This window comes from Pituophis catenifer, unplaced genomic scaffold, assembly GCF_029215685.1.
Source record: "Pituophis catenifer annectens isolate HBS135680 unplaced genomic scaffold, rPitCat1.0.hap2 SCAF_2, whole genome shotgun sequence".
In the NCBI taxonomy this organism is placed as follows: Eukaryota; Metazoa; Chordata; class Lepidosauria; order Squamata; family Colubridae; genus Pituophis; species Pituophis catenifer.
In genome coordinates this window covers 170933972-170961009 of record NW_027256882.1, presented here as the reverse complement: position 1 = coordinate 170961009, position 27038 = coordinate 170933972, and the positions used below count along the sequence as shown (strand labels likewise).

The 27038-nt window shown below is 40.7% G+C and overlaps 1 protein-coding gene across 1 annotated transcript in view; it reads right to left on the bottom strand.

The window, feature by feature from the left end:
* Window positions 1-27038, bottom strand: part of LOC139310798 (LIM homeobox transcription factor 1-alpha-like) — a 90864-nt gene that overhangs the window by 50464 nt on the left and 13362 nt on the right. The window contains exon 2 of the mRNA XM_070935028.1: window positions 26602-26788. Coding sequence (XP_070791129.1) covers window positions 26602-26788 — 187 coding nt within the window. The remainder of the gene's footprint in view (window positions 1-26601; window positions 26789-27038) is intronic.

Here is a 27038-nt window from a genome sequence, read left to right as displayed (position 1 = left end):
TTGGTGTGGTAGAGTCCTTGAAGTATGGGATTCACCTTCTAATTCCCATTGGTCTTTAAGTAAAAGTGAACGTGACTGTCCCTCTTTCTCAACTTTTGCAATCTCTTCAGGGAGCTATTGCAAGTCTGGTAAGATCAAACAGATAGACTGCAGTGCTCCAAGCTCCTGGAAGAAAGATGCAATAATTAATATCAAGCCCTACTCATGCCACAATTGTCTGCCCTTTTAACATTAAAAGCTGCTCTTCATTGATCCCAAATTCTTCCTTTGCATTTCTCAATAAGAGAGTTGCATATGGGAAGTTATTTTGTAGGGTATTGTGCACACTTACTTCCAAAGCCTTGGACCCTTTTTGTTCAATCCGCTAAATCTATCCATATGATAAATGAGATAAATGTGCTTCAGTAGATTAAGTGGAGAAAATTAACAAGCTTTCGGACAACGCTGGAAACTCAAGAGAGAAAAAGGAAGTTGTTTGCTGTACTCTAACCTTCCTTGTCTCAAAAGCCTAACACAGAAATGGGAGAGGGGGCTATGTATATGGTTCTTTTTAAAAATGCTTGTGGTCTTTATTTTTTTCTGGCTATGCTTTTAGTTTGGGGTTAGACAAGGGAAGGCTCCTTCACTTTTTGTTGCAACACTCCTGTTATAAAGATGAAGTTTCTTCCAGCTAGATAGAACAATCTGCTTGATCAAACAGTGCCTGAGTGGCGTAGGAGGCTAATGCCTCCTAAGGCAGCATTTAACATCCAGCTGCCTGCAATTACTGCGAGTTCAATTCTCACCAGGTTCAAGGTCGACTCAGCCTTCCATCCTTTCTAAGGTGGGTAAATTGAGGACCCAGTTTGTGGGGGCAATAAGCTGACTTTGTATAAATATACAAAAGTATGAAGGCTATTGCTTAGCACATTGTAAGCCGCCCTGAGTCTCCGGAGAAGGGCGGCATATAAAAAACATTAAAAAAAAAAACCAGAAGAGCATAATTGGGCATTAAAATGAAGACAAAGGTGAAGAACGGATGTTGGTACTGTCTACTTGTAACTGTCACTCTACAGTAGTGGCCAAATTGTGGAAACCTTTTGGGAAAAGTGTATTTTTGAGGTTTGATGGCTAATAACACCACTTTTTTTTGGAGTTTCAAAATAACCATATTCCACCACTGGAATGGCCTGGGAATAGCCCAGACCTTAACCCAATTGAAAATCTATGGAGCTGAATAAAGAAACTTGTTAATCAGAAGCTACCCAGCAATAAAACCCAGTTAATAGAAGCAATCATTCAATCTTGGTTTCACATTATAACAGCTGCAGAACTCAAAGACTTGGTTCACTCCATGGGAAGACGTTGTAAGCAGGGGTGGGTTCTAAATTTTTTTACTACCGGTTCTGTGGGCGTGGCTTATTTTGTGGGTGTGGCTTGGGGGGGTCATGTGACTAGGTGGGCGTGGCTAGCTGGCCATAGTCATTTCTGGAAGGTCCTCGTACTTACGACCAGTCCTCGCACTTATGACCCGACTCATTTGTTTGCTTTTAACACTGATCAGCTGTAGGACGGCCCTTTGAAGCTCTGCGGCAAGAGTTTAAACAGTTTTTTTCCCTCTAGTCATCAGCTGGGACTCAGGAGGCAGCAATAGATTGGGGGTGGGACCAAATAAAAGGTAAGAATAACATGGGGGAGTGGGGGGGTGGGAGGGCGGGGGGGGGGAGAACTGGTTCGGTTACGTCATATCGTCACCGCTACCAGCTCGGCCGAACCGGACCGAACCGGGAGGAACCCACCACTGGTTGTAAGGCCGTAATTCATGCTAAAGGTTACCCAACTAAATATTAACTGACACAGTGATAATTTTTGTATATCTCATTTTTTCTACGGGTTTCACTTTTCTTCTTTATGCTGTAACTGCTATTCTAATAGCAAATCCTTCATAAAGTTATTGCATTACATTCTTGATTAAATAATCTTTTCATTGATATATAATTTTATGGTACTATTCCCCCCCAAAAAGTGGTGTTATTAGCTAGTTTTAGAAAATACACTTTTCCCAAAAGGTTTCCACAATTTTGGCCACTACTGTACTTCAAGTCTTGCTTTCAAAAGGATGGGCAGCAAAGTTAAGGATCCGTAGCTCATCAGATAAAGATAAAGCTAATTGTGAAGAACAACAGAGAAGAGAGTTTTTCACACTGACCACTTCCAAAAAAGAGGTAGTTCATGTCCTTTGCAATGAAAAAAGACAGTCTGGTAGCCACTTGAGGTTTCAAAGCAGGAATAGGCAATGTGCTATATTGATCTCATAAACTGAATTAATATAGACGAAAATACATGATCAGAATTATAATCCTTTATATCTGCCTTTATATCTACCTTTATATCTGTATAGTTAATCCATGAATGTATTAAAGTCCATCAGATAAAATATGTCTAAACCTTGATCAGCAGAGAAATGTTTTAAAAGTTTTCTTATCTGCATTTTTACATGCCTTTTTTGTAACTTTTCTTTGATTCAATGAAAAATAAGTAAAAAAAAAAAGAATAGGTAGAATTCTCATGGGTAAGATGTGTATCATGTATTACATTAAGGCAGGTTTGATTTTCAGAATGGGAGCCTAATTTGCACACTCTCTATATCAGGAAACATGGTTTATTGATTAGTGCTAAGGTTCACACCACACTAGACAAACCCAATCCAACGACGTTAGGATCTGATGTGATGTGTGAACATGATAGCATAGTCACACACAACCTTTAGGTAAATTATATGTGAAAAGCAACATTACTGCCACCCGACAACAATAGAATACACTAGAAAAAAAATTGCAGAATTTTAAGCATTCTGAGAATCAAGCAGAGATTGAAGTAGAAAGCCTGCTATCCAGTGGAAAAACTGGTAGAATATACACTACTGCATGCATATGTACACCCAGAATGCATAGAATAAATGTAAAGATGTACACTGGGAATAGCAAAGCACCCGGTTACAATTTAGTCAAAGTGTAATAGTATGTAAAGCATGCACAATGAGCATTCACAATGGCAGTAATTAGTTAGTGTCAGACAAGAGGCTATTGTTTTTATTCAAGCCCAAACTAAGAGGGCCAAATTTAATTATTAACTCTAATTGAGCTATTATAGTCTTGGAGTCTCCTTTGGAAACTTCTTTGTTAGAGAAAATTGCCATAATAAATGGATTAGCTCGGAAGGTGCTACAAGTTCTATCCAGTGGAAAAGAGGATTTGGACGGATGCAACTTGTCGCGCTAGCGTAAAAATGATGGTGGTGATGAAATGATACTCTTCTGCAGAAATTTAAAGACCATAAAAGGCTTTATCTCCTTTCCCCCCCTCTAGCTAGCTTAGTTCAGGACATAGAATGCTGCTTAGTAAGTGCTTCAGATAGTTAAATTGAATAGAATTGAATACTATATTTGGCCAAGTTGATTAGACACACAAGGAATTTTGTCTCTGGTACAGAAGCAAGCAGTATACATGCAATGCAACTTCATCATCATGATCCCAATAAAAGGGACAAAAGAGGGACTACAGAAGATAATAAGGATAAATAATAATGCTACAGTCGCACTACAAGGGTTAATAGACATTAGGCAGTACTGAGAGAATTAGGTGTTCAGCAGAGTGATAGCACGAGGAAAAAATTGTCCCTGTATCTAGCGGTTTTGACATACAATGCCCTAGACCCTGAGGGAAGGAATTGAAGCAGTTTATGTCCATGATGGGAGAGATCTGTAGATATCTTCTCAGCCCTCCTGACCTATGCAATATATAAGTCTGCTATAGGAGGCAGGCTAGGTTGCAATTATTCCTTCTGCAGTCTTAAGTATCTGTTGGAGTTCGTACCTGTCCTGTTTGGTTGCTATATAAGTACAAATAACAGACTGGACTGGACTGGACTAGACTAGGACTAGGTTTATTGACCAAGTGTGATTTGACACACAAGGAATTTGTCTCAGGTGCAAAAGCTCAGTGTACATGCAAAGCAACAATGCAACAATTCCTGTGTATCAACAACTCTTGGGGGCGAGTTGACATAGGAAGAACATCCTTTCTTGTGTCTTTTTAATGATGGCTTTAACATTGAGCATCCATTTCAAATCCTGAGAGATTATAAATGATAGTTAGGATAGGATAGGATATATTATAGTTCAGAATTATTTGGACCAACTTCCCTAGCATGATGACCTCCAGATATCTTCAACTACACCTCTCAGCCTTCCTGGATGTGCTGTTGGGTTGAAGGGTACTTTAGTCCAATGCATTTGAGAAGCTTGACCAAAGATTGCTGTATAATGACCAGCTGTGATTCTCCAGTGTTTTATGCAAGGTCTTTTTTTTTTTTTTAAGCTCTAGTTGAAGAAATCAGTTGAAGAATTGAATGCGTGATTTTTTGGTTTGTTTTTCAAAGCCTTTGCTTTGTTACTGGCCACTTCCTTAACCAATAAACCCCACTCCTTCCATAAAACCCCTCCAAAGCCAGTATGTACCTTTTTGCTAAAAGCCTCTTTTACAAGTCGAAGGAAATCGTGTTTTTCTGGGGTGGGGGGGAGAGAGATAAGTTGACAGCTGCAGCTGGCTGCGGGGGAAGGAAAAGCCTGTTGCTGCAAAGATGAAATGTTAAGGAGAAGATGGATGTTGTGCTCCAGTCCTGCAGTCCCAAGGTTTTTTGATGCTCCACCCCCCCCCCCACCTCCCACCCCAGCATTTCCACTCCCCCAATCTTTGGCCTGCTCTGCTCTCCTCCTGCACCCCCTCCCCCAAGCAAACCTGGCCACTGACTTTGGGCACCTGCCCTGTAAATCCTCGTTCATAAGGGGAGGAAACGTGCCTGCCTGGCCCTATGATAAAGCCGTTACGGCTCCTCCATCCTGGACACCCTTGTTTGGCTTTGAAGTCTGGTTTTATGGAAGAGCAGGCAAAGGCGGGGGATGGCGAGGAGCTGTCAGGAAGGACCTGAACGGCGGCCCTCTGCTGCCAAGGAGCCTCCTTCCCTCCTGTCTGTCCCATGTGGAGATGATTTGCTTGTCCGGGGTGAACTTGGCTCGAACCTGATTCATCCCGGCTGACACATGAGCAGTGCCGAGAAGCATCTTATAGGAGCTCCGTAGGAGCGTTGTAAAAGGAATGCAGACTCATTTGTTTGCAACCCCCCCCCCTCCCCAAATTGGTAGAATCAAGGGCCAGAAGGGAATCGGGTCAAGCACAGAACGGCAAGATTTGTAGACAAAAAAGGGCCCCAGGTGGCCTTTCCATTTTGTAGGATCAGGGAAGAGGCGATAAGGAAGATCTCTTCTACTATCCTAGAGAGCTGGTGGTGACGACAATCAGCCATAATGGGCTAGATGGACAAACAGTCCAACCTAAGGGGAGTTTCATGCATTTAATTCTGTATTTGTAATACCAGGATTACATACAGCAGGGAGTGACTTTAAAAGGCGATTCTGCATTTCCGTGGACAAATTGCTGTTTGATTTTTTTTTCTTGGGGTGAGTTTGCTAAGTAAAATAATCCAATAGGAAAAAGTTAAGTGTCTCTCTTTGCAAACTCTTGATCTAGACTGCAGCTTCCTCCAGCTGCTTTGGGTTTCTGTATTAATCTCAGGGAAAAAATATCTATGTGATTGAGTATCATATATTTATTACCATGATATCCTGCCTTTCCTCCAAGGAGGAAACAAGCTCATATGCAGCTCTCCCTCTTAATATTTTATCTTCAACAAAACTCACAGAAGTAGGCTAGAGAATGAAAATTTGGGAGGGGGTGGGAGGAGAGGAAGAGATCCAGCAAATTTTTTGAATTGGGTAGATTTGAACTTGGATCATGAGAGTAGAACATTCTAACCACTGCACCACATCACCTCTTATAGGCAATTTGATTCTAAGAGTACATCAAGAAAAAATGCTCAAGCCCTCTTTTGTTCCTTAAAAGCCACTTAATTTCACATACAGTTAAGTTATAGGCTGCTAAAATGGTAATTTAGTATATGGTGGGAAATCCAGCCACTGAAACCTACAAACCATGGTTTATGGCTTACCATTAGATATGAAGGCTTTTAAAATAAATCATGTTTGAAACAAACCATAGCTCATAATGATGTGTAAAGAGAGCCAATTCATGACTGAGAGTGAAAATAGTTATGATATATGGAGGGATGTGGTGGCTCAGTGGCTAAGACACTGAGCTTGTCGATCAGAAAGGTCGGCAGTTTGGCGGTTTGAATCCCTAGCGCCGCGTAATGGAGTGAGCTCCCATTACTTGTCCCAGCTTCTGCCAACCTAGCAGTTCGAAAGCATGTAAAAATGCAATTAGAAAAATAGAAACCACCTTTGGTGGGAAGGTAACAGCGTTCCGTGTACCTTCGAAGACCACGGAAATGTCTTCGGACAGCGCTGGCTCTTCGGCTTTGAAACGGAGTTGAGCACCGCCCCCTAGAGTCGGGAACAATTAGCACATATGTGCGAGGGGAACCTTTACCTTTACCTTTATGCAGTGGTGGGATTCAAATAATTTAACAACAAGAGGGTTCTCTGCCCTAATGATTTCTTCCAACAACCAGTTCACCAAACTGCTCAGAAAGTTAACAACCGGTTCTCCCAAAGTGGTGCGAACTGGCTAAATCCCATCACTGCTTTTATGGTACTGTCAGACTTAAGGAGACAAGCATTTGCACTACTGATTTGCCCATGGATGGATGGATGGAAGGAAAGAAGGAAAGAAAGGAGAAAAAAAAGGAGAGAAGGAAGGAAGATAGATTTTGAAAAGCCAGCATTAGCCTGAAATATATTATAATATTTAAGGAGATCTCAATAATTCTCCAACCTGCAAATTTTGTTCATGGCTGGAATCACATAAATTAGAGGATCTTCAAACATTTAATGTCCCCCTGGTTCTAGAGCATCTTGGAGAGCCATCAATCCTCTGCTGAAAAATCCCAAGCAAGAGGACCACATCACCTTCCAAAAAGATTTCTGCCCTGCAAATAGATCATAAATGACATTTCTCCATTGGTGACTTATAGCTTCTTCTGACATCATCCAGGCACCATTATGATGATATAAAGCCTTCCCTCAATACTGTTGGACAGAAAGGTGGATGGATTACTTTACAGTTGCTATACAAATCACTAGTCAGGATTCTGCCATGCTGGGAAATTGGATTTCCCAACATTTATGTCAAACCTTTGACTTAACATTTGAACTCACTACTTCTACGACTTGCAGGATGGAAGATATTTGTTATAGGATTACTGTGAAAGATGCTGAGGTTAGGGTGAAAGACTCTTAAAGGGATCAGAATATTAGGTTACATTCCTTAAAAAAAAATCAGAGCATATCCATCCTCGTCACATCTTTAGCAGTTATGGAGAACCGGCTCAGAATGATTATGACATAAATATAGTCCACGGAAAGTGATAATTTTGCAAACTATGAAAGAAGAAAAAAAAAGAAGAAGAAGAGTTAGACATGGACAAGAGAGAACTGAACCAGGATATTTTTAAAAATGAAATTGTCTGGCGGAGGAGGGCATCTCTTTGGAGATCAGATGCAGAGCAATGAATCAGCTGGTTTATCAAAGTGCTGAACTGTGAAGTCAAGTTGTATAATTGTAAATATATCCAAATATTGGAAGTGGAACGGGAGGCGGGGGGTGGGGGGAGTCTCTAGAGAGGTTTCTCCTTACAAAGGAAGCACTACCCTTGGAACTTCTCACTGCTTGGGGAACTAGGGCACTCATAGCAATATTCTTGCTTAAATAGATACAGTTGACTGCTGGGCTTCAATATTAGGGATCTACTTGGCATACACCAGCACTATGTACACGGCAGATGTAGTTAGAAGGCATGAAAAATCATAATTATCTCCATGATTTAATGCTGCCGTGCCCAACATGATGCCTCATCATCCACAGCAGCTGGAAGGGAGAGCCCTGCTGCTACAAAAGTCAATTCTTGCTGAATGTTCTCATGCCAATGGGATTGGCGGCCCTCCCCTACTTGTGCCAATAGAGAAGGCATGTTATGGCCCCAACAGCCAAGGAATTCCGGCTAGCGGGGTCCAGAAGAAGAGCCTTCTCTGCTGTTGCTCCTGCCCTTTGGAACATTTTACCCCCACCCCTGAGTGGGGTCAGCTCCCACCCTCCTGACCCTCTGCCAGTTGGCCTGGGGCTCCAATGGGAGAGTGTCATGCTGGAGATGATTGATGGATTAAAACAGATCTCCCCTCCCCCTCCATCCTACTCCCTCCCTCCCCATCATTTAGTTATAGTTGATCATTTGTATTTCTATAGCATCTTATTTTTATTATATACACATGTATTTTGTATTGTTTCACTCTTTTTAACATGGTGAGCCACCCAGAGTCATCTTGTGGCGAGATGGGCGACAAACAATTTTAATAAATAAATAAATAGAGACGCTTGCAATTTGTTTTTTTGAACTTCAGTTTTCCTAGTCTGCTGGGTTTGCCCTGCCTTTTATTTGACGGAGGTACGCTATCAGGGGTGGGCTGCTGGGGCTTCCAGGAGAACCTCTAGCTAAGATTCTGTGCAGTTTGGAGAACCTCCAAATCCCACTCCTGGCTGGCCTCACCCACCCCACCCCGCCCCTCATAGGAGTCCCCATGTGGCCTATTTTGGGTGCAGGTAAGTGCAGAGCGTGCATGGAGACTCAGAGAGGGTGAAAAATGGGCTTACCAGAAGTTTGGGAAGTTCCTCTGGAGCCTTGGGAGGCTGTTTTTGCATTCCTGGAGGTTCGAAGAAAACCTCCGGAGCCCGGGGAGGGCAAAAACGCCCCCCCCCACCATAGTGCAGGAGGCCTACTAGGCCACACCCACAATGGCTACGCCCACCCAGCAACTGGGCAGAAAATCCCTTGCTAAAATTTCTGAAGCTGTAGGCTATGCATGTTCAAGGTGGTGTAAAGGTGAAGGTATTGGCTTAGTTTAGGAGTGGGGAAGCCTGGATTTGTGTCTACTTTTAGGTCTTAAACCTAGTTACTCTCAGTCAGCCCAACCTAACTCACAGAATGGTTGTGGAAGAAATTTGGGAGAGGGAGTCTTGAACATCTGCATGAAAGCCAAGAAATAAATCTAATCTAATCTAATTAATTAATGATAATCTATTTTGCACTGGGAAAGGCCCAGAAAGTACAGAGACTTCAACCTTAGACACTAGGTCAAGTCACTATTGCACTATTTTTCAGTGCAAAGCTCTATATGTTAATTGAAAGTTCATTTAATTCAGTGGGGCATATTGTTTAATAACATTGAATATCTCAGAGTTTATCAAGTCTTAGTATCTCTAGCCTCACACCCTCCCCACTGGAATAAAAAGGCCCTGCTTTCTTGAATGTAGCTTCTTGGGACATGTATTTGTATTTTTATATTTTAAAACAGATATTCTCCAATCTGTATATTTCTCAAGACTGAGAATCCTAGGAAGGGAAGTTTTTTTTTTATTTTTTTATTTTATTTCCAATTTATATACCGCCCTTCTCCCTGAGGACTCAGGGTGGTGTACAGCCAGAATTAAGAACATGAAATACAAATATTAAAAAGTTCAATTTATTTGAAGTGGGATGTATGATGATGTTAAACAAATATGTATAAAAAATGAGTATGCACCAGAGGTGGGTTTCAGCAGGTTCTGACCAGTTATGGAGAACCGGTAGTGGAAATTTTGAGTAGTTTGGAGAACCAATAAATACCACTTCTGACTGGCTCTGCCCCCATCTATTCTCTGCCTCCCGAGTCCCAGCTGATTGGGAGGAAATGGGGATTTTGCAGTAACCTTCCCCTGGAGTGAGGTGGGAATGGAGATTTTACAGTATCCTTCCCCTGCCATGCCCACCAAGCCACACCCACCAAGCCATGCCCACAGAACTGGTAGTAAAAAAATTTGACTCTCACCACTGGTATGCACATACTTAAAAAGATTTTTTTTTCAAACAATGGCAATCAAAGAATGAACTGCATACTTGCTATTATTTATTCCACCTATAGTAAACAGGCACAATATGATTTTCCTTTTGATTTTCTATTGGGAACAGCGGGCTATTGCAGTCGTGCTAATTTCTTACAATTCATGAAGCTCATGAAACACAATTCTTTTAAAGAAAAGATGGGACTTTAACTGCTTGGTTACACTTGCCTTCTTATGGTGTTTTTTTTTTTTTTACACTGCCATTATCACCACTACCCTGCTGTGGATACTCATCCTTAAAGTAGAAACTTTACTTCACCTTCATGGTGGGCTATCCAAATATCCAGAAGGAATCTGTTCCCAATGGAAAAAAATGAGGAAATAGAGCAAATAGAAAAAGACAGTAAGGAAGAAGTTTGGTAACTGAGATTTATAAATTTAGGCACGGGTGTCCTTTCTGTTTAGGTAAGTGCAGATTTAATAGCCCCTTAAGCTGCTTGATCTGTTGAGAAACAGATTTCTCTTGGCTGATATGGATTCTGAAATATCCAGAAAAGTAGCCAGGTTTTGTGTAATTACTGTTTCTATTAGTCCAGAACAATTTAGAACCTTTGTTGCAGCCGTTTATGTTTCCTAAATCATATATGAAGACTAAGCAGATATCTCCACTTTCTTTTACCAAAACAATGTATGTCCAGCTCAATCACAAAATAAGAGGCGGTATGTTATTTGTTCTTGCACAGTCCAGTAACCCTTCATATTCTTTCATACTGGTGAAACCAACAAATTATTTAAAAAAAAATAATTTAATTAGCCATATTCTTTTACCATGATCAACGGATCTCTATGCTGTATCACTGTGCTATATATCTTCCTTCATTTTAACTTGTTTTACTTCATTTCCATTTTCTTTATCCTTTGCTTGCTATTTCTTGGAACTTGCATGGTTTTTGTTATTTAATCTATAATCATAAACACAGTTCAGTATAATACATAATGTGGAAAAAAATAAGAGAGTGCAAGGGGAGGGCAGAGAGAGGGGGGAGGGGGAGGGGGGAGGTGTGTGGGTGTGGGTGTATGTGTGGGTGTTTTTTTTCCCTGCCCCTGCTTTCATAGTACAAAAATACAGGCTCTTCCAGTAAAGGTGGATGTAGGAGACAGGACAGAAAAAATTACTTATGCTTCATTAACCTGTGGAATTTGCTTCTGTGTCTCATAGTGTTGTCCACCAATTTACATGGCCCTGCCCCCCCCACATGCCCAGCTGAGCCGCGAGATCATCAGAGGCTTTTTTTAAAAACTTTTAAAAGCATTTTTTCTACACCTCTTCGGCCGAAAAAATGCTTTTAAAAGTAAAAAAAAAAAGCTTCTGAGGATCGCACAGCTCAGCTGGGATCGTCAGAGGCTTTTAAAAGCATTTTTTTTTTGCAAACTCTTCGGCTGAAGAGGTTGTAGGGGAAAAATAAGCCTTTAAAAGCCTCTGGCAATCCCAGCTGAGTTGCCTGATCACCAGAGGCTTTTAAAAACATTGTTTTCTGCAACCGCTTAAGGTTGTAGAAAAAATGCTTTTAAAAGTTAAAAAAAAAAGTTGGCCATGCCCACCCAGTCACATTAAGCCCCCAAGCCACGCCCACAGAACTGGTAGTAACAAATTTTACATTTCACCACTGGCATGGAGGCTATCTGCTCTCTCATTCTCATAGTCAATTTTTGGGGTAATGCTTTAGCGTATGTTCAGGCCTCTGGCAACAATTATTATATATTTACCAACTGGAGTGCTATTTTTATATTCTTTTTTTTTTCAATTCCAGATTTTATGCTATACTGTGATTTTACAGCTGCTAGGACAGCATCTTAGGAAGTAGGCAATTCCTCAGATGGTTTTTCTTGAAAATCAGAAAAAGTAGTGCCAATTTCATAAGAGGATTTTCCTCTCCTGCCTCTCTTCCAATGGCTGAGGCTGCTTCTTTTACACCACCCCAAAAAGCTGATGTGGGAAAGACCCAGAGGCAGAAATTGGGAAGGGGGAAATGCTAACAGTGCTGCAGGTCTTCTTCTGAATGGTCCCCTATACTCTGCCATGACCCTCAGGCTGGGAGAAAATTAAACCACTTAATGGCACTGAGTTTGATGAAAACTGATTATCTGTTCACTTGTAAGAGACTAAGTCGGGTTTTATGTTTGGATAGGCAAACCTAGTTTGTTTCATTCATTTATTTTGCATCTAGTGGGATGAGACATCTTCTCCTATTTTATTTACTTAAATGATACGGTTCCCTTGGGAGAGCACTGAGAAATTTATCTTTTCAGGCAGAGTTCACAAGGGCACAGATCACTAAAGTCCAAACTATGCACTGCTTGCCTCCCTGGAATCTAACTGGGGAGATTTCCATCCTTTAGGAAATGAACATCTAAGCATTAGACTCACCACATGGAGGACCATCATCAAGAAACCCTTTGATGGCCAGCAGAGATGGCCTGCGGTGTCTAATAAGAATAGATGGATTTGCATCGGGGAACTGAGGAAGTCCCCAGAAAATATAATAAAAGACATCTGTTAATTAATACAAAGTGACTACCACACCAGCCCATTTTAGTGAAGTCTTGAATTCAGATATGTTTACAGGGGGGAGGTGGTGTAAAATGGCTTCTGTGGTAGAATTCAACAGTCCCAAAGGTGCTTTTTCAAGAGGCAACTTGGACTTCCTGGTTTTTCTTTGAAGATATTTTGCTTTTCATCCAAGAAGCTTTTCGGATGAGAAGCAAAACGTCTTCAAAGAAAAATCAGAAAGTCCAGTTGCCTCTTGAAAAAGCACCTTTGGGACAACCAGGCCCTGGATGACTGACAATCTCCATAGACATTTAGAATTCAATAGACAGCCTGTCTTGATTGCATCCCCTCTATCTTTCAAGTTCTCTAAAATCTTGACAATATTTTCTTTTCCAGGAGATATAGGGCCATGATACTGGCATTTGCCTCATTCAGTATGATCTGTTTTATAGTCCAAACAGTTTCAGCAAACCAAAATTGATTCATCTGAATACATTAAAGATGGCCCTTGTGAAGGGGGGGGGGTCAACTTATTTTCCAAAGCACCAGAGGGCAGGACAAGAAACAATGGATGGAAACTAATCAAGGAGAGAAGCAACCTGGTATTAACAGCAAGGACAATTAACCAATGGAACAGCTTCAGATGTTGTGGGTGCTTCATCACTGGAGGTTTTTAAGAAGAGCCTGGAAAGCTGGACTACAAGACCTCCAAAGTCCCTTCCAGTTCTATTCTGCTTGAATCAGCATGTAAATATGGGAAAGAAAGAATCACATTGCATATCTGGGACCTACTGTTGGATATCCATGGATTCTAAAGGGATTGACTGTGCCAAATCTGTGACAGGGCTCAACTAAAACGTAGCCCTTGATGCCTTCAGAATCCTCTCTAGCAACCTCCCCATCTAGTATCTCTTGATCTTTCTTCAAATCTACAATCCTAACATCAGTCCAGGATTTGAATCTGTTCCATGACACCCTCTGCCTTTTCTTTCGTCACCATTGCTAACCTGTCTTCGATTTATGTTGTATTAAAATGCCCAGGTTCTTTCCCGCAAAGCTCTCTTGAATGCAGAGGTAACGAAAGCCCTTTTTGTGTCTTTTTACATCTTTCTCTCTTGTGACCTCTGGCTATGCATCTGTAGGAAGTGGGCAAATGCTGGTATTTTTATTACCCCAGCCCCGATCTGCTGCCAAAGCTTTGCATCATTCCTCAGGAGGAGGCTGTGCTCTCTCTTCTGAAAAGGAAGATAAGCCTGGACAGTTAAAAGAGAACTGTTCAAGGAGCCTGCCAAGAGTCAGAGAACTCTCCTGAGTAATGTCCAATGTTTTCCCTAAAACTTCTCAGAAGACCGGTGTGCTGTCTCTGCATTTCCTTTCTCATCAGGCCTTTTGCCAATGGAGGGCCCTCCATCTCTCCTTTCAAAACAACATCTCATGCTTTGGAGATGGATGGCAGCTTCGCACATCATTCTGTTTTAGGGGTTCATGAGATAGATTTAACCCCAGTCCAGATTCAGTACTAATGCTATTTACTGTTCAATGTGCTGAAAATTAAAAGAGCCTATTCACATTTTCAAGTAATTGTCAGAGTAACTATGGCTCAAAATCAGGTAAAATGGACAGACCAACGGAGAGATTTCTCAGTATTGGCCTCTAACCTATGAATTCCTTTCTGAGAGATAAAATGACTAATTTCTCTTGTGGCTGCTTCTTAACAGGTTTTAAAAATCCTCCTGTTCTCTCTCTCCTTGTTGCTTAATGGCATCGTGAAATTTTTATTGTCTCTAATTTATTTTTTTTATTTAAAATAGCTTATATTTAATCTGATTTTAATTAATGTTTTGTGTTTAAGATCATGGGAAGATTATGCCTTCAAAGAGTAAGACATGGATTAAAAAAAAACCCCAATAAATAGCCAAGAGTTTTGAACTCCTGCCATGCCCATTCATGGCTGGTATGCAAGGCTTGTATTATTTATTAAATATATGTACATCCCACCCTTTGTCCGAAAAACTCAAAACAGCAAAAAGTCTAATGTTTTTCTCATAGCAAGCCTGGCAATAAAATTAGGTGACATAGGCAACCTGTAGTCAGGTGTTCTAGACAATAAACCCAACCACTATCAGCTATGACTGATTATATGTTATGGGAATTATTTTTCAAAATATCTGGAGAGAACCATGTTGCTTAATCCTGGGTCAAGGTAAGGATACTGTTGTGATCAGCCAGCAACCTGCGGAGCTGGCAGCGGAGTCGGACAGTGAGGAGGCTGAGGAAGAACATGGGCCAGTCCTGGAGGCTGGAGAAGGCCCGGATGAGGGCTCTGCTTCAGAGGCAGAGATGGGGCCAGGGCCATCTGGGAGTGATGTGCGGACTCCGGAGCCTCCGGAGGCTGACAGTAGAGAGGCAGAGGAACAGGAGGAGCCTGTTCCTAGTGCACGCATGAGAAGAGCTGCCAGAAGGCAAGAGCAGCTAAAGCAAAGAGGACAACTTGGGAGTAGGGCCAAGAGATGATTGGCCCCTCCCATAAGGCTTAAAAGATCAGCAACGGCTCTTGGGCTCTTTGTCGGAAAACAACGTTGATAGACTTGTTCTTGTCTTGTTGCATTTATTTCTTGTCGGTGTCTTCTGCTTCTGAACTTTTGCCAAGAAAAGCCTTTGGCAGGTTGCCTAATTAGACCAAGGTTGGTGATAAGGCTGAAGAATTGTGTTATGAAGAATTTGTTTTGAATTAGTTTGGATGACGCTGAGAATGAGTTAATTCCCAGCTGTTCTAATAAAGTCTGTTTGTTTCGAACTGTTTGCTTCTGATAATACCTACTTGGGCCTGGGTCACAACAGATACATTGACCCCCCCCCCCAAAAACCTATTGGCTGAACAGGGTCTTATATCTAGAATAGGTCTCTATCAGGGGTGAAATCTAAAATTTTTTGCTACCGGTTCTGTGGGCGGGGCTTAATTAGTGGGCAGGGTTTGGTGGTAAGGTGACAGGGTGGGCGTGGCCAAGTCAATGTCACTTCTTTGCCCTTTTTTAACCTACAAAACACAACACAACACAACTGGCTCACCCACAATGTAAAAGCAGCTGTGCTTGACCCAAAATGGCCCCGCAACAAACAAGAATCTCACACAGCCACAAAAAGCCCCAAAAAACAACTTTCACACTTTACACACAGACAACACAACACAACACAACTGGCTCACCCACAATGTAAAAGCAGCTGTGCTAGACCCAAAATGGCCCCTGCAACAAGCAGGAACCTCTCACACAGCCACAAAAAGCCCAAAAAACCAACTTTCACACTTTACACACACAAAATTCCACATACAGCTTTGTGAGATTTTGTGTGTTTGTGTAGTTAGAGTGAAACACTAGAGAAACACACTAAATCTCAGAAAGCTGCACAAATATTATTTTATTTTAATTTATTTTTATTTTTATATAAAAGCAGCTAAATTTAAAACGTCCTAAACTTTAAATGGCTGGGTCTAAAAAAAGAACAACTAAAAAAGACCCCAATTAACTATTTTTTTTAAAGCTCCCAAAGGGGAAAAAAACTTACCCAATAGAACAGGGGTCTCCAACTTTGGCAACTTTAAGACTTGTGGACTTCAACTCCCAGAATTCCTCAGCCAGCTTTGCTGGGAGTTGAAGTCCACAAGTCTTAAAGTTGCAGATAGAGCTGTTCACCGATGAGCTTGATTGCAGGCAGGGAGATTCAGTTGCTTGCTGACGCAATGGATTGCAGGTATTACAGCGTTGCGACCAGCAGCTAAGTAAGGTAAGCAAGCTGGAGGCTGGGGAGGGGGGGTGGGGGGGGGGGAAGAAACTTTTTTTCTTTTACATGGCTCTGGCGATCCAAGCTGAGTTGCCTGATTAGCAGGCAGAGCTTGGCTCGTCAGAACCATTTAAAAGGAAAAAAAGGCTCCGCGGCTCAGCTGGGCATGGGGGGCGGGGGCAGGGATTTTTGCTACCGGTTCTCCGAACTGCCCGCCGCCATTATTACCTACTCGCCCGAGCCGGTCCGAACCGGGAGCATTTCACCCCTGGTCTCTATATACCTTAGTTCTGTATTCTAATTATTAGAAGACAAATTAGTTTCAGTACAGGTAATTCTCAACTTACAGCAATTTATTTAGTGACCATTCAAAGTTACAACAGCACTGAAAAAAGTGACTTACGACCATTTTTCACACTCACTTTGATCACATGACCATGGGGATTTGCAGCATCATACAGGTGATCCTCGACTTATGACCACAATTGAGCCTGAAATTTCTGTTGTTAAGTGAGACATTTTTTAAGTGAGTTTTGCCCCATTTTACAGCCTTTCTTGCTACAGCTGTTAAATGAATCATTGCAGATGATAAGTTAGTAACCCGGTTGTTAAGTGAATCAGGCTTCCCCATTGACTTTGCTTGTCAGAAGGTCACAAAAGGGGATCACATGACCCTGGGACACTGCAACCGTCATAAATATGAACCTGTTGCCAAGGGTCTGACTTTTGATCCTGTGACCATGGGGAGGCTGCAAAGGTTGTAACTGTGAAAAACGGTAATACGTCACATTTTTTAGTGCTGCTGTAACAGTGAACGGTCACTAAATGAACTGTTGTAAGTCGAGGACTACTTGTATTTATGATATTTGCAGTGTCCTGGGGTCCTGTGATCACATTTATGACCTTCTGATGAGCAAAGTCAACTGGGAAACCAGATTCCCTTCACAAGCATGTTACTAATTGAACAGCTGCAGTGATTCGCTTAACAACTTGTGTCAAGAAGGGTTGTGAAACGGAGCAAAACTCACTTAACAAATGTCTCGCTTAGCAACATAAATTTTGGGCTCTGTTGTGGTCCTAAGTCGAGGACTTCCTGTATTGTTAACTAACAGTGTTACAGCTTTGAGCTCTGCATAAATGTAGCCGAAGGGCTACATAAATCCAGAATTTCACTTGCAGTCCCCTTATAATATTAATTCTGATGGGAGAAGCCAGGATCAGTGAAACATCTTTTCAAGATAACTGTTGTTTTTAGAGTGGTTGTGCTTCTTTTTCTCCACATTCTCCCTTCAGTCATAACCATGTCAAGCCTGTTCTATCATTAACTTGGCCATGCAGAGTTCAGTAAAAAGCAAGATAATTATAATAAACCACCTTAAGAGAATAAGGAGCTTTAAAGTTGCCCATCGTCAATCATCAAGTTAGGTAACCGATTGAGCAGGGAATCACATCTTCACTAGGATGAAATATCTTTATCTCCATTTAAAGCGTACGGCATCAACATTTTTAAAATCTATGTGCAGCTCTACATTATTTCATTAACATTTTGAAGATGTGGTGTATATATACAGCATACCCTTCTTAAGAGTGAATCTAACATTAGTTATGTTGCCTGAGGAGTAGTTCAATTTATCTGAAATAAGGTAGGCTGGAGAAAAAGTTGTTTCAGAGCCATATCAATGTTCCTAACTTCAGGGCCATATCAACATTCCTAATTCAGAGTTGGATGAGGCTAACCCAGGGGTCAGTAACCTGCGGCTCTGGAGCCGCATGTGGCTCTTTCACCCCTCTGCTGTGGCTCCCTGTCACTCAAAATATGTGTCACAACCGCTAATGTGCGACACCCGCCGGCACGCAATTTATTGAGTTTTTCAACCCCCGGTAGGCCAACCATGGATAAATCCAAGAAAAGAAAAGTTTCAGAAGAAAACAGAACATTTACTTCAACTAAATATGCTAGTTTTGTGGCCACTCAAGAAATAGTCAGGCACAGGAAGGGTTTTGTGGCTCCCGGTGTTTTCTTTTCTGTGGGAAACTGGTCCAAATGGCTCTTTGAGTGTTTAAGGTTGCAGACCCCTGAGCTAACCTAAAGTCTCTTCTAAGGCTACCAGCCTTTGATATAATCAGAAAGCTGGGCTACACTATGCAGCATCCTTCCCCCAGTCTATAATCCTATATGTGTACTTACCTGGGGGAAAGTCTAGTGGGAGAAACTGGACTTATTTCTGTGTGGACACTCTTAAGACTGATGCAGCTTTTGCAGGTATTTTCTACTTTCAGATAGACCCCTGCTTCTGCTCTATTGACCCCACGTTTTCTCTCCTCATTTTTATCATTTTGCTAAAGGATACACAGGATTCTGGATCACAGTATTACTATTGAGTATTGATGGCCCCCACTCCACTTCATCACCTCTACAACTTCAAAACTATCAGTGGCAGACTGAGACAAAACTGTATTGCTTTACATTTGAAAGGATTGGGGTTAGAGTCCTCATAGAGAGGTGCAATTCATAAGAGCTCAATGCTCCAACATTTTCAGAAATGGCCTAGGTAGAAGGAATGCTCATCAAATGTGCAGAAGTGCACTTCAGTGGCAAGAATTTAGATAAGGGAAATGAAATACATAGACAATCTCTGCATTAGGAGCAATACTTGTAAGAAGAATCCAAATGTCCGTAGAATATAGATTAAATATAAAATGTGCTACAGCTTCCAAAAAAACCCCAATCAATCTTGGGTTGCATCAACAGAGCAACCCAAGATGATGATGTGATTCTGGCATGTGATTGTTCTGCTCTGTGCTGCATTGGTCAGACTGCAACACTTTATCTAGTTGTGATTGTCACTATATCAGAAGCATGCAGAAGCATTCAAAGAAATGCAAAGAAGAGTGACAAAGATGGTCAGAGTATTGGAGAGAATATTGGAGAGTCTTCCTAAGAAGAATAGTTAAAGGAACTATGTTGTTGTAGTTAGTTGCGAAGTCATATCCGACCCATCGCGACCCCATGGACAACGTGCCTCCAGGCCTTCCTGTCCTCTACCATCCTCTGGAGTCCATTTAAGCTCACGCCGACTGCTTCAGAGACTCCATCCAGCCACCTCATTCTCTATCATCCCCTTCCTCTTTTGCCCTCAATCTTTCCCAGCATTAGGCGCTTCTCCAGTGAGTCCTTCCTTCTCATTAGGTGGCCAAAATATTTGAGTTTCATCTTCAGGATCTGGCCTTCTAAAGAGCAGTCAGGGTTGATCTCCTCTAGGACTGACTTGTTAGTTTGCCTTGCGGTCCAAGAGACTCGCAGGAGTCTTCTCTAACACCAAAGGCCTCAATTCTTCAGCGCTCAGCCTTTCTTATGGTCCAACTTTCACAGCCATACATTGCAACTGGGAAAACCATAGCCTTGACTATACGCACTTTTGTTGGCAGGGTGATGTCTCAAGGAACTATGTATGTTTAGCTTAAAGAAGAGGAAGCTTAGGGGAGACATGAGAGCAGCCTTCCAGTACTTGAAAAGCTAACACAAGGAAGAAGGTGCAGATTTTTTCCAGTGCTTGAAAGCAGGATAAGAATTAGTAGGCGGAAAATTTACAAACAGACATTTAAACTGGAAATCAGGGGGAATTTCCTGTTATGGGTGCTCCCTTGTTACAGGTTTTCAAGCAAATGTTGGACAACCATTTATCTGGAATAGTGTGAAGACATATGTGTACAGTATGTATGGCTGAACTAGAAGGTCCTTTTCAGCTTTATGATTCTTTAATGATTCTATGATTCATTTCTTGTTGTCTCCTGGGAGCATTAGGAGTTAGCCCAGCATTACATTTTGAAGATCATCTGGGCCAATTGCTGAAGATTCTCAGTCATCCAGGTAGAGTTATCTGGAACTTGAGTTATGGCAACTGGGCTTTTATTTCCATTTGGTTTGAAACATTTTGCTGCTTATCCAAGTAGCTTCTTCAATCTGAGCAAGTTGGTTAGGGGAACTCCATATGTCAGTCAATGACCTACTGGGCAAGATGAGTCAGTGGCATGATTGATAAATGGTAACAACTTTTAAGCTGATTTCAATGAGAACTAAAGATGCTCAATTCAATCTTTTATTACGGTCACAGACTAGAATTAAAAATTAAAACATTCAAGTAAAACAGAACAAGGCATGATTGTGTATTACAATTAACAGGGGGATCATTGAAGGGTGACCAAAATCTGCCTAATTTTACAAGCGGTAAAGCAGAATTTAGCTGTGTTGAAAGAGACTGCATCATACCGATCTGATGGTAACAGTTGTCCATGGAGGAACTATAAAATGAGTCCATGAATCCTTATAGAAGGTACAATATAACTGTACATGAGCTGTGGTTTCAATGGCCCCTTATTCACAAGAGGCACAATCTCAGCTCATATGGGACCTTTTTTGTATCGGTCCTCCAGAACTGCTATGACAATGTGCTAGAGTTAATGCTCTCTGAAATTTGGAGACAGTTAGATAAATCTCTTGCTGGTTTGTGAATAGGGCCTGACTGTTAGAGCAGACAGATAACAACATGCCTTGTGGAACATATTCTGAAGCTGGTGCTGAAGCCCCAAGGTACAGTCCTGAACGTATGTAACCTCTGCAGTCAATGTAATCCCATTGAGCGTGAAGCTCGACGATCAAAGCTCTTGATGTTGGGAGATAGCAACCTCCCACCTCTTCTCCTCCATCCTTGTACTTTCAGGCTCAGCAACAGAATATAATGGATCTGGAGTGTTGGTTAATCATTTCAAAGCATGTTCAGGGTGAGCAATTACTGCAGGCTCTTTTCCAGCTTATCACTGCAAAGTGTTGAAGGAAATACAACACTTCAGCCCATTGCCCAATGCTCCCTTCAGCCCATTGGTTTTTTGAAGTTGCAACCTAAAAGGCCTCTATTAAGAGCCCATAATAATGCATTTGAGAAAGTGGAGGGATGTTTTCAAAAACATCTACGATACGGTTTGACCCTTCTCACTGGCTGGCAAAGGACTGTGCGAGGACCGAGGGAGGAAATTTTATTTAATCATTCTCAACCAGGGCAGTTTTTCTAGACAATAAACAAAGAAGGAAGGTCCTTGCCCTTAGGAGCATGCAACACAAGCTTAGTCTCAACAGTGTTGATAGGATGACAGGAAAAGGAGGGGAGTGAAGGGATGGGCAAGAAGAAGAAACTTACACACTTGGCATTCTTTGGGTTCAAGGAGGGTGCACCAAATGTTCAGGGCAAACATCCAGGGCTATCCTCAGCAGGAAAGCCTCCAAAGGCAGCTGGCTCGGATTAACATAATTTTAAAGTACGCAAAACGAAACAAGTCACAATGTCACCTGAAGAGAGAAAATCCAGGTTGACATGCTAAGTTGAAGGGGATTCCCTGAAAGACCATAAAATACAGACACTAATAATGCTTAATTGCACAACTGTTTCTGTGAGTATGTATTAAGGATTTAATGAAAAAGTGGATTTGATTCCTAGAGGACCAAGGGAGTAAGGCCAATAGGTAACAACAGAATACAGTAAATCTATGCAGGAATGGATATGATAAAGAAAAAAGGAACTGCAAGGGCTTTCCCAATGATACGTGTATATCCTGATATTGGCTTTCTGTATTCAGAAAAATGAGTTTCCTTCTATGCCCTTGAAAGTTATTTCATGCATGTACTCATAACCGATTTCTGAAAAATGCACCAAGAAAATAATTATTTGACCCACTTAGAATTTTTTTTAAAATATTAGATTTTAAAACTGATTTTAAAAGCTGGATTTTGCAATCTTCACATCAATTGACATAGAAGTATCCATTAATAGGCACTTATTCTGCATTATTTATTTTTATTTTAATCTGGTTTTGCAGGTAGGACACCAACACTTTGCATCTAGTCAATGGAAATCTTAACACAACTGATCTTTAAGATGTTTAATAATTTCAAGCATACATATTTTATATTACTTTCAATACTTTTTCTGCACTCTTCTCTAAATTGTACCGTTTACATGAATTTCTTTTTATCCACTGCACAGATAAATTGATACATTTATTTACCGATAAAGCAAGTCAATTAACAATATCACTGGACAAACTGCTAGCACTGTTAATGAAAACCAACATGGAACAGTTGGTAGAAAATAAATTTAGATACGGGACATGCAAAGTTCCCATATCTAACAATAAAGATCTGAGTCAAAATTAAAATGAATATTTGCAAATATTTGATATGTATGGAAACGCCTGACTTCCATACACAACTTTTGAGTGATAACTTTTTAAATTAAAAAAAACTTCGTGTGCATATAGAATGTACAGCTTCATCACAAAATAGACAGTTAATAAACTTTAGCTCTGATGATGTCCAGCATGGTTTGGCTGACATCAATCAAGAGTTAATATTATTGCATATTCCCTATGAAATCCTATTAAACATTAGTTGCCATTATATGTCATTGTTACATGGGATTTCATGGCAACTAATAAGTACATTGAGCTGCTAATCACCACTATTATATCAGGTGCAAAGAACCAGGAATGCTCACTGAGTTCAGAACACTAGAGAGTTTATTATTGCTACCTGTACACAAAAAACTGGTTAACTAATGGTCAATGCTAAATTGGTACTAGATAAGGATAAACAGAATCCAGAGGGGACTGGAGTTAGGTCTTCTAGGGGAGCCCAAAGATTCCAAATTGATGACATGTTTAACTCTGCCTTATAGTTCAGCCTGCTCATCTTTTATATATTACTTATTAAATAATCCAACACTATTAACTATCATGAAATGTCAAATATCATGATCAGTTAATTACAATATACTGAACACAACAGCTGAGCAACGTTTAACCACAATATATGTTCTGAGAATATTCAGAATTAGATTTTACAAAGAATGCTGATAATCAGATCATTTTTATTCTAAATAGTGTAATCTTGGATTACTCTAGAGTCTAGACTCATTTATTCTACTTCAGAATTTCATAAGTTAACACCACTTTAAGCAGGGTGGCTATTACAAAAGAAGTCACATCTTCTTTGTACTCTCTCTCTCTTTCTTTTGACCTGAATAGAGAAACTTGGCATTTAATATCACCAAAGAACGGAGAGGGCATGAAAAATGATAAAAGCACACATTTTGCATACATTGCTATACCAGGAGTAAACTTGTATAGTCCTCTGCAATTGGCTGTAATAAAGCAGCTAGAGGTTTGTTTGTTTTTTCTAACTGGGAGCTGGACAGCATATAAATAAAAATAATTATTATTTTCTTCCTGCCTATTTATTACTTTCAGAAGGAAAAGATTTGCATGGGCATAAAAGGAACTTCAATGCCATCCACTTAATTTTTGTTTCCTTTATTAGTTCAGGTATTTAGAGTCATGTTTGCAAGGTAGACATAAGTCTGAGATATTGGCAAAATTAAAAGCAGCTGGAGGTGAGGGTGATTTGTGAAAAATGGGAAGTTACTGGTAGGGAAAAGGTTAAACTTCCCTTTTCATCTTTACTTTTCTAATGCAAATTACGGAGTAAATGTAATGTAGGCACACACAGACACCACTGGACATTTTTTTTCTGGAAAGGAGACAAAAGCCTGAGGAATTCATGTCAGGGATATAGTAAGTTGTTTTAGTTGAGTGAAAAGAAAGTTGAATTTTAAAATAAGTGTGAAGTTGTTGGGAATCTGAGGCAAAGAATCTAGTTAAATTAGTATTAGGAAAACATAATAAAATGTGAAACAATTTTTTCTCATTCACAAAATGATGTTGGTTGTGATTCAAAGGTAGGTCAACAATGTAATATTTCTATTGTTATGAGATCAAATAGATTGCCTCACACAAGTTTTAAAAGCCTTTCAACTATGTAGACATATTTTCTATTATCAGCACAATTGCAATTGAAAAAAAAAAATCCTCTGAACCAGTGTTTCCCAAACATGGACATATTTACTCCAACTTGGGTAAAAGCAGTTTTTCATTAGGTAATGACGCATTAACCTATTACCCAATCACAACAGGGGTATTTAAACTGACTTAAAGAGTTGTACTTACATTGGGTAAAAGCAGGGATGAAATGCTACGGTTCACACCGGTTTGGGCAAATTGGTAGTAAGAAAAGCTACTGGTTCATCCAAACCGGTATTTCCAATGATCAGCTGTGCCGCGCAATTTATATTCACTAGAAAGCAGGAAATCCTGCTTTCTAGCGAAACTAAATCACATGGCACAGCTGTTCCCCCCCCTCGCTGTTCTACTTACCTTCAAACAGCTCCCTTTTTCATGCAAAGTGCGCATTTGGCATATACTGTGCATGCACGCACAGCGTGCATTTGGTGCGCAGTGTGCATGCGTGGACAGTGAACCGGTGGCAACCTGCGGAGGATTTCACCACTGGTAAAAAGGACTCTCTGATAAGCAGCTCTGGGTAATGAAGGAAAAAGATTGGGAAGCACTGATCTAAACTATGTACTCAAACCTAATCCACGTATTTAGTAATTAGCAAAGAATTGCAGAGCCAGTTTAATGTAGTGGTTAAGGTATCAGACTAGAAACTGGAAAACTGTTGAGTTCTAGTTCAGCTCTAGGCATGAATCCAGCTGGGTGACCTTAGGCCAGCTCCTCTCTCTTAGCCCTAAGAAGGAGGCAATGGCAAAGCATTTCTGAAATCTTGCCAACAAAACTGCAGGGATTTGTCTAGTAGTTGGTAGGAGTGACAGGAAGGAAGGAAGGAAGGAAGGAAGGAAGGAAGGAAGGAAGGAGGAAAGAAACCCCCCAAAAAACATTTGTTTGGTTTGGGATAACCCCCAGAATGGTTCCCACTTATCCAGGAGAGTATTTTCCAAAAGAGGACCTAATATTTCTTTTATGGAAAAGATGTTTCTCAAGCATCATGCGCTCAAGCCAATAACAATCAATAAAATTAATAAGATATAGGGAACTCAGTCCTTATCTTGAAAGGGAGCAGCATGAGGAGAATGTACAGTATGCATGTAGGTCTTTTTTTGCACCTTCTTTATAATTTATAATTTCAGATATTTTTATCTCCCAGGGAAACAAACCCTTAATATCTTGTCTGATTTTTTTGCTCCTAATTCTAGCCTCTAGCTGCTCAGATACCAACTGTGATATTTTAACAACTGCTGCCTTCATACCAACTATAGTGGCATTTCATTACTGACTTGAGATTTCCACATTACATTCTACCAATAACTGTCTAAGCAGTCCTGTTCACATGCCAAACAGTTCCTTCAAATCCAACTTCAACACAGAAGAATAAATTAGCACATAGTAAGCTTACTCTTGCAATGTCTCTTATTACTCTTAATATATTCTTGTCTCAAAACTGGATTTTTCTGTTTTCTGCAGAATTCAGATTTAGTTTGCCACCAAAAAACTAATACACAGCTTTCATGAAATTCTATCGAAGAATGGATTTCAACACACTGTCAACAATCTGTTCACATAGCATTAAAGTCATTCATTAGAAGTCTTCATCCCTCAGAGAACGACCGTCCTTTGATAAGAAAAGATTGTAACAAAAACGAACACAATATCATACATAACAGGTCAAAAAGATGCCAGAATCACTCAGATTTCCACCAACAGTATGTCATTGTACAAACATTCAAATGTGACGGAAGGGACCAAGTGGTTTTTGCCTCTTCAATTTTTAGTTGTCCAATCTGTGCCCAGCAATAAGCTGCTCTGTTCATCTGTGACATTACAACTGCATGCATGACAGCTGATGACACCACAACCTCTGCAAGATTCTGTTATGACATCAAATTTGTCATAAGAGCCTTGGTAGTACAAGGGTTTAAGGCACCCTGTTATTAAGCTGCTTAAGACCAGCTGCCTGCAATTACTGCAGGGTTCGAATCTCGCCAAGGCTCAAGGTTGACTCAGCCTTCCATCCTTTCTAAGGTAGGTGAAATGAGGACCCAGTTTGTGGGGGCAATAAGCTGACTTTGTATAAATATACAAAAGGATGAAGGCTATTGCTGAGCACATTGTAAGCCGCCCTGAGTCTTCGGAGAAGGGCGGCATATAAATCAAATTTAAAAAAAAAATGGCTATTTACTGCTAATGTAGATTGAAATTTGTTCCTCTGATATTGGTGACAACTGAAGCCAACTTGCAAACCTGCCAACTCACTCCTAAGTAAGTGTGTATGTGTAGAGATAGATAGATGGATACACACCCACACATATTCGTATATAAATACATCCCTTCACAATCATCTTTGAAAACCGCCTGCCTTTTCTCTCAGTTGGTGAATTTCTTACAAAGGCAAATATACAAGCTAATCATTCAGACAGTCAAATTTCCGGCACTTACTTTTCATAGTCATGCTTACAGTAGAGCTGCCTGTTGCGACAATAGCATGTGCCTGAGAGAGGTTGGAGGCAAGCAGCACACTTCACACAGCCCTCATGCCAGGAGCGCTCATTCACCCGCAGCAGGAAGCGATCTGAGATTGGGGTGTTGCAACCAGCGCAAACCTCCCGCATTTTCGATTCCGAGCCTAATGGGAGAAAAGAATGATAATTGTTGACAATCTCAGCAGGCTTATATATGAGCAAATACATTCCGCAAAGTTCAAGGTGAAAGTCTAGGGTACAGCACAGAGGTAGGGAACTGTAGCCCACCCCCCAATCTTTAGAATATAGCCATTAGCATGATTGGATATTGAAATATGCGAAGGGGACTATTTTCTATCTTTGAACTGGGAGTGTTACTATGTGATCCTATGCTTCTAAGAATCACATACCACT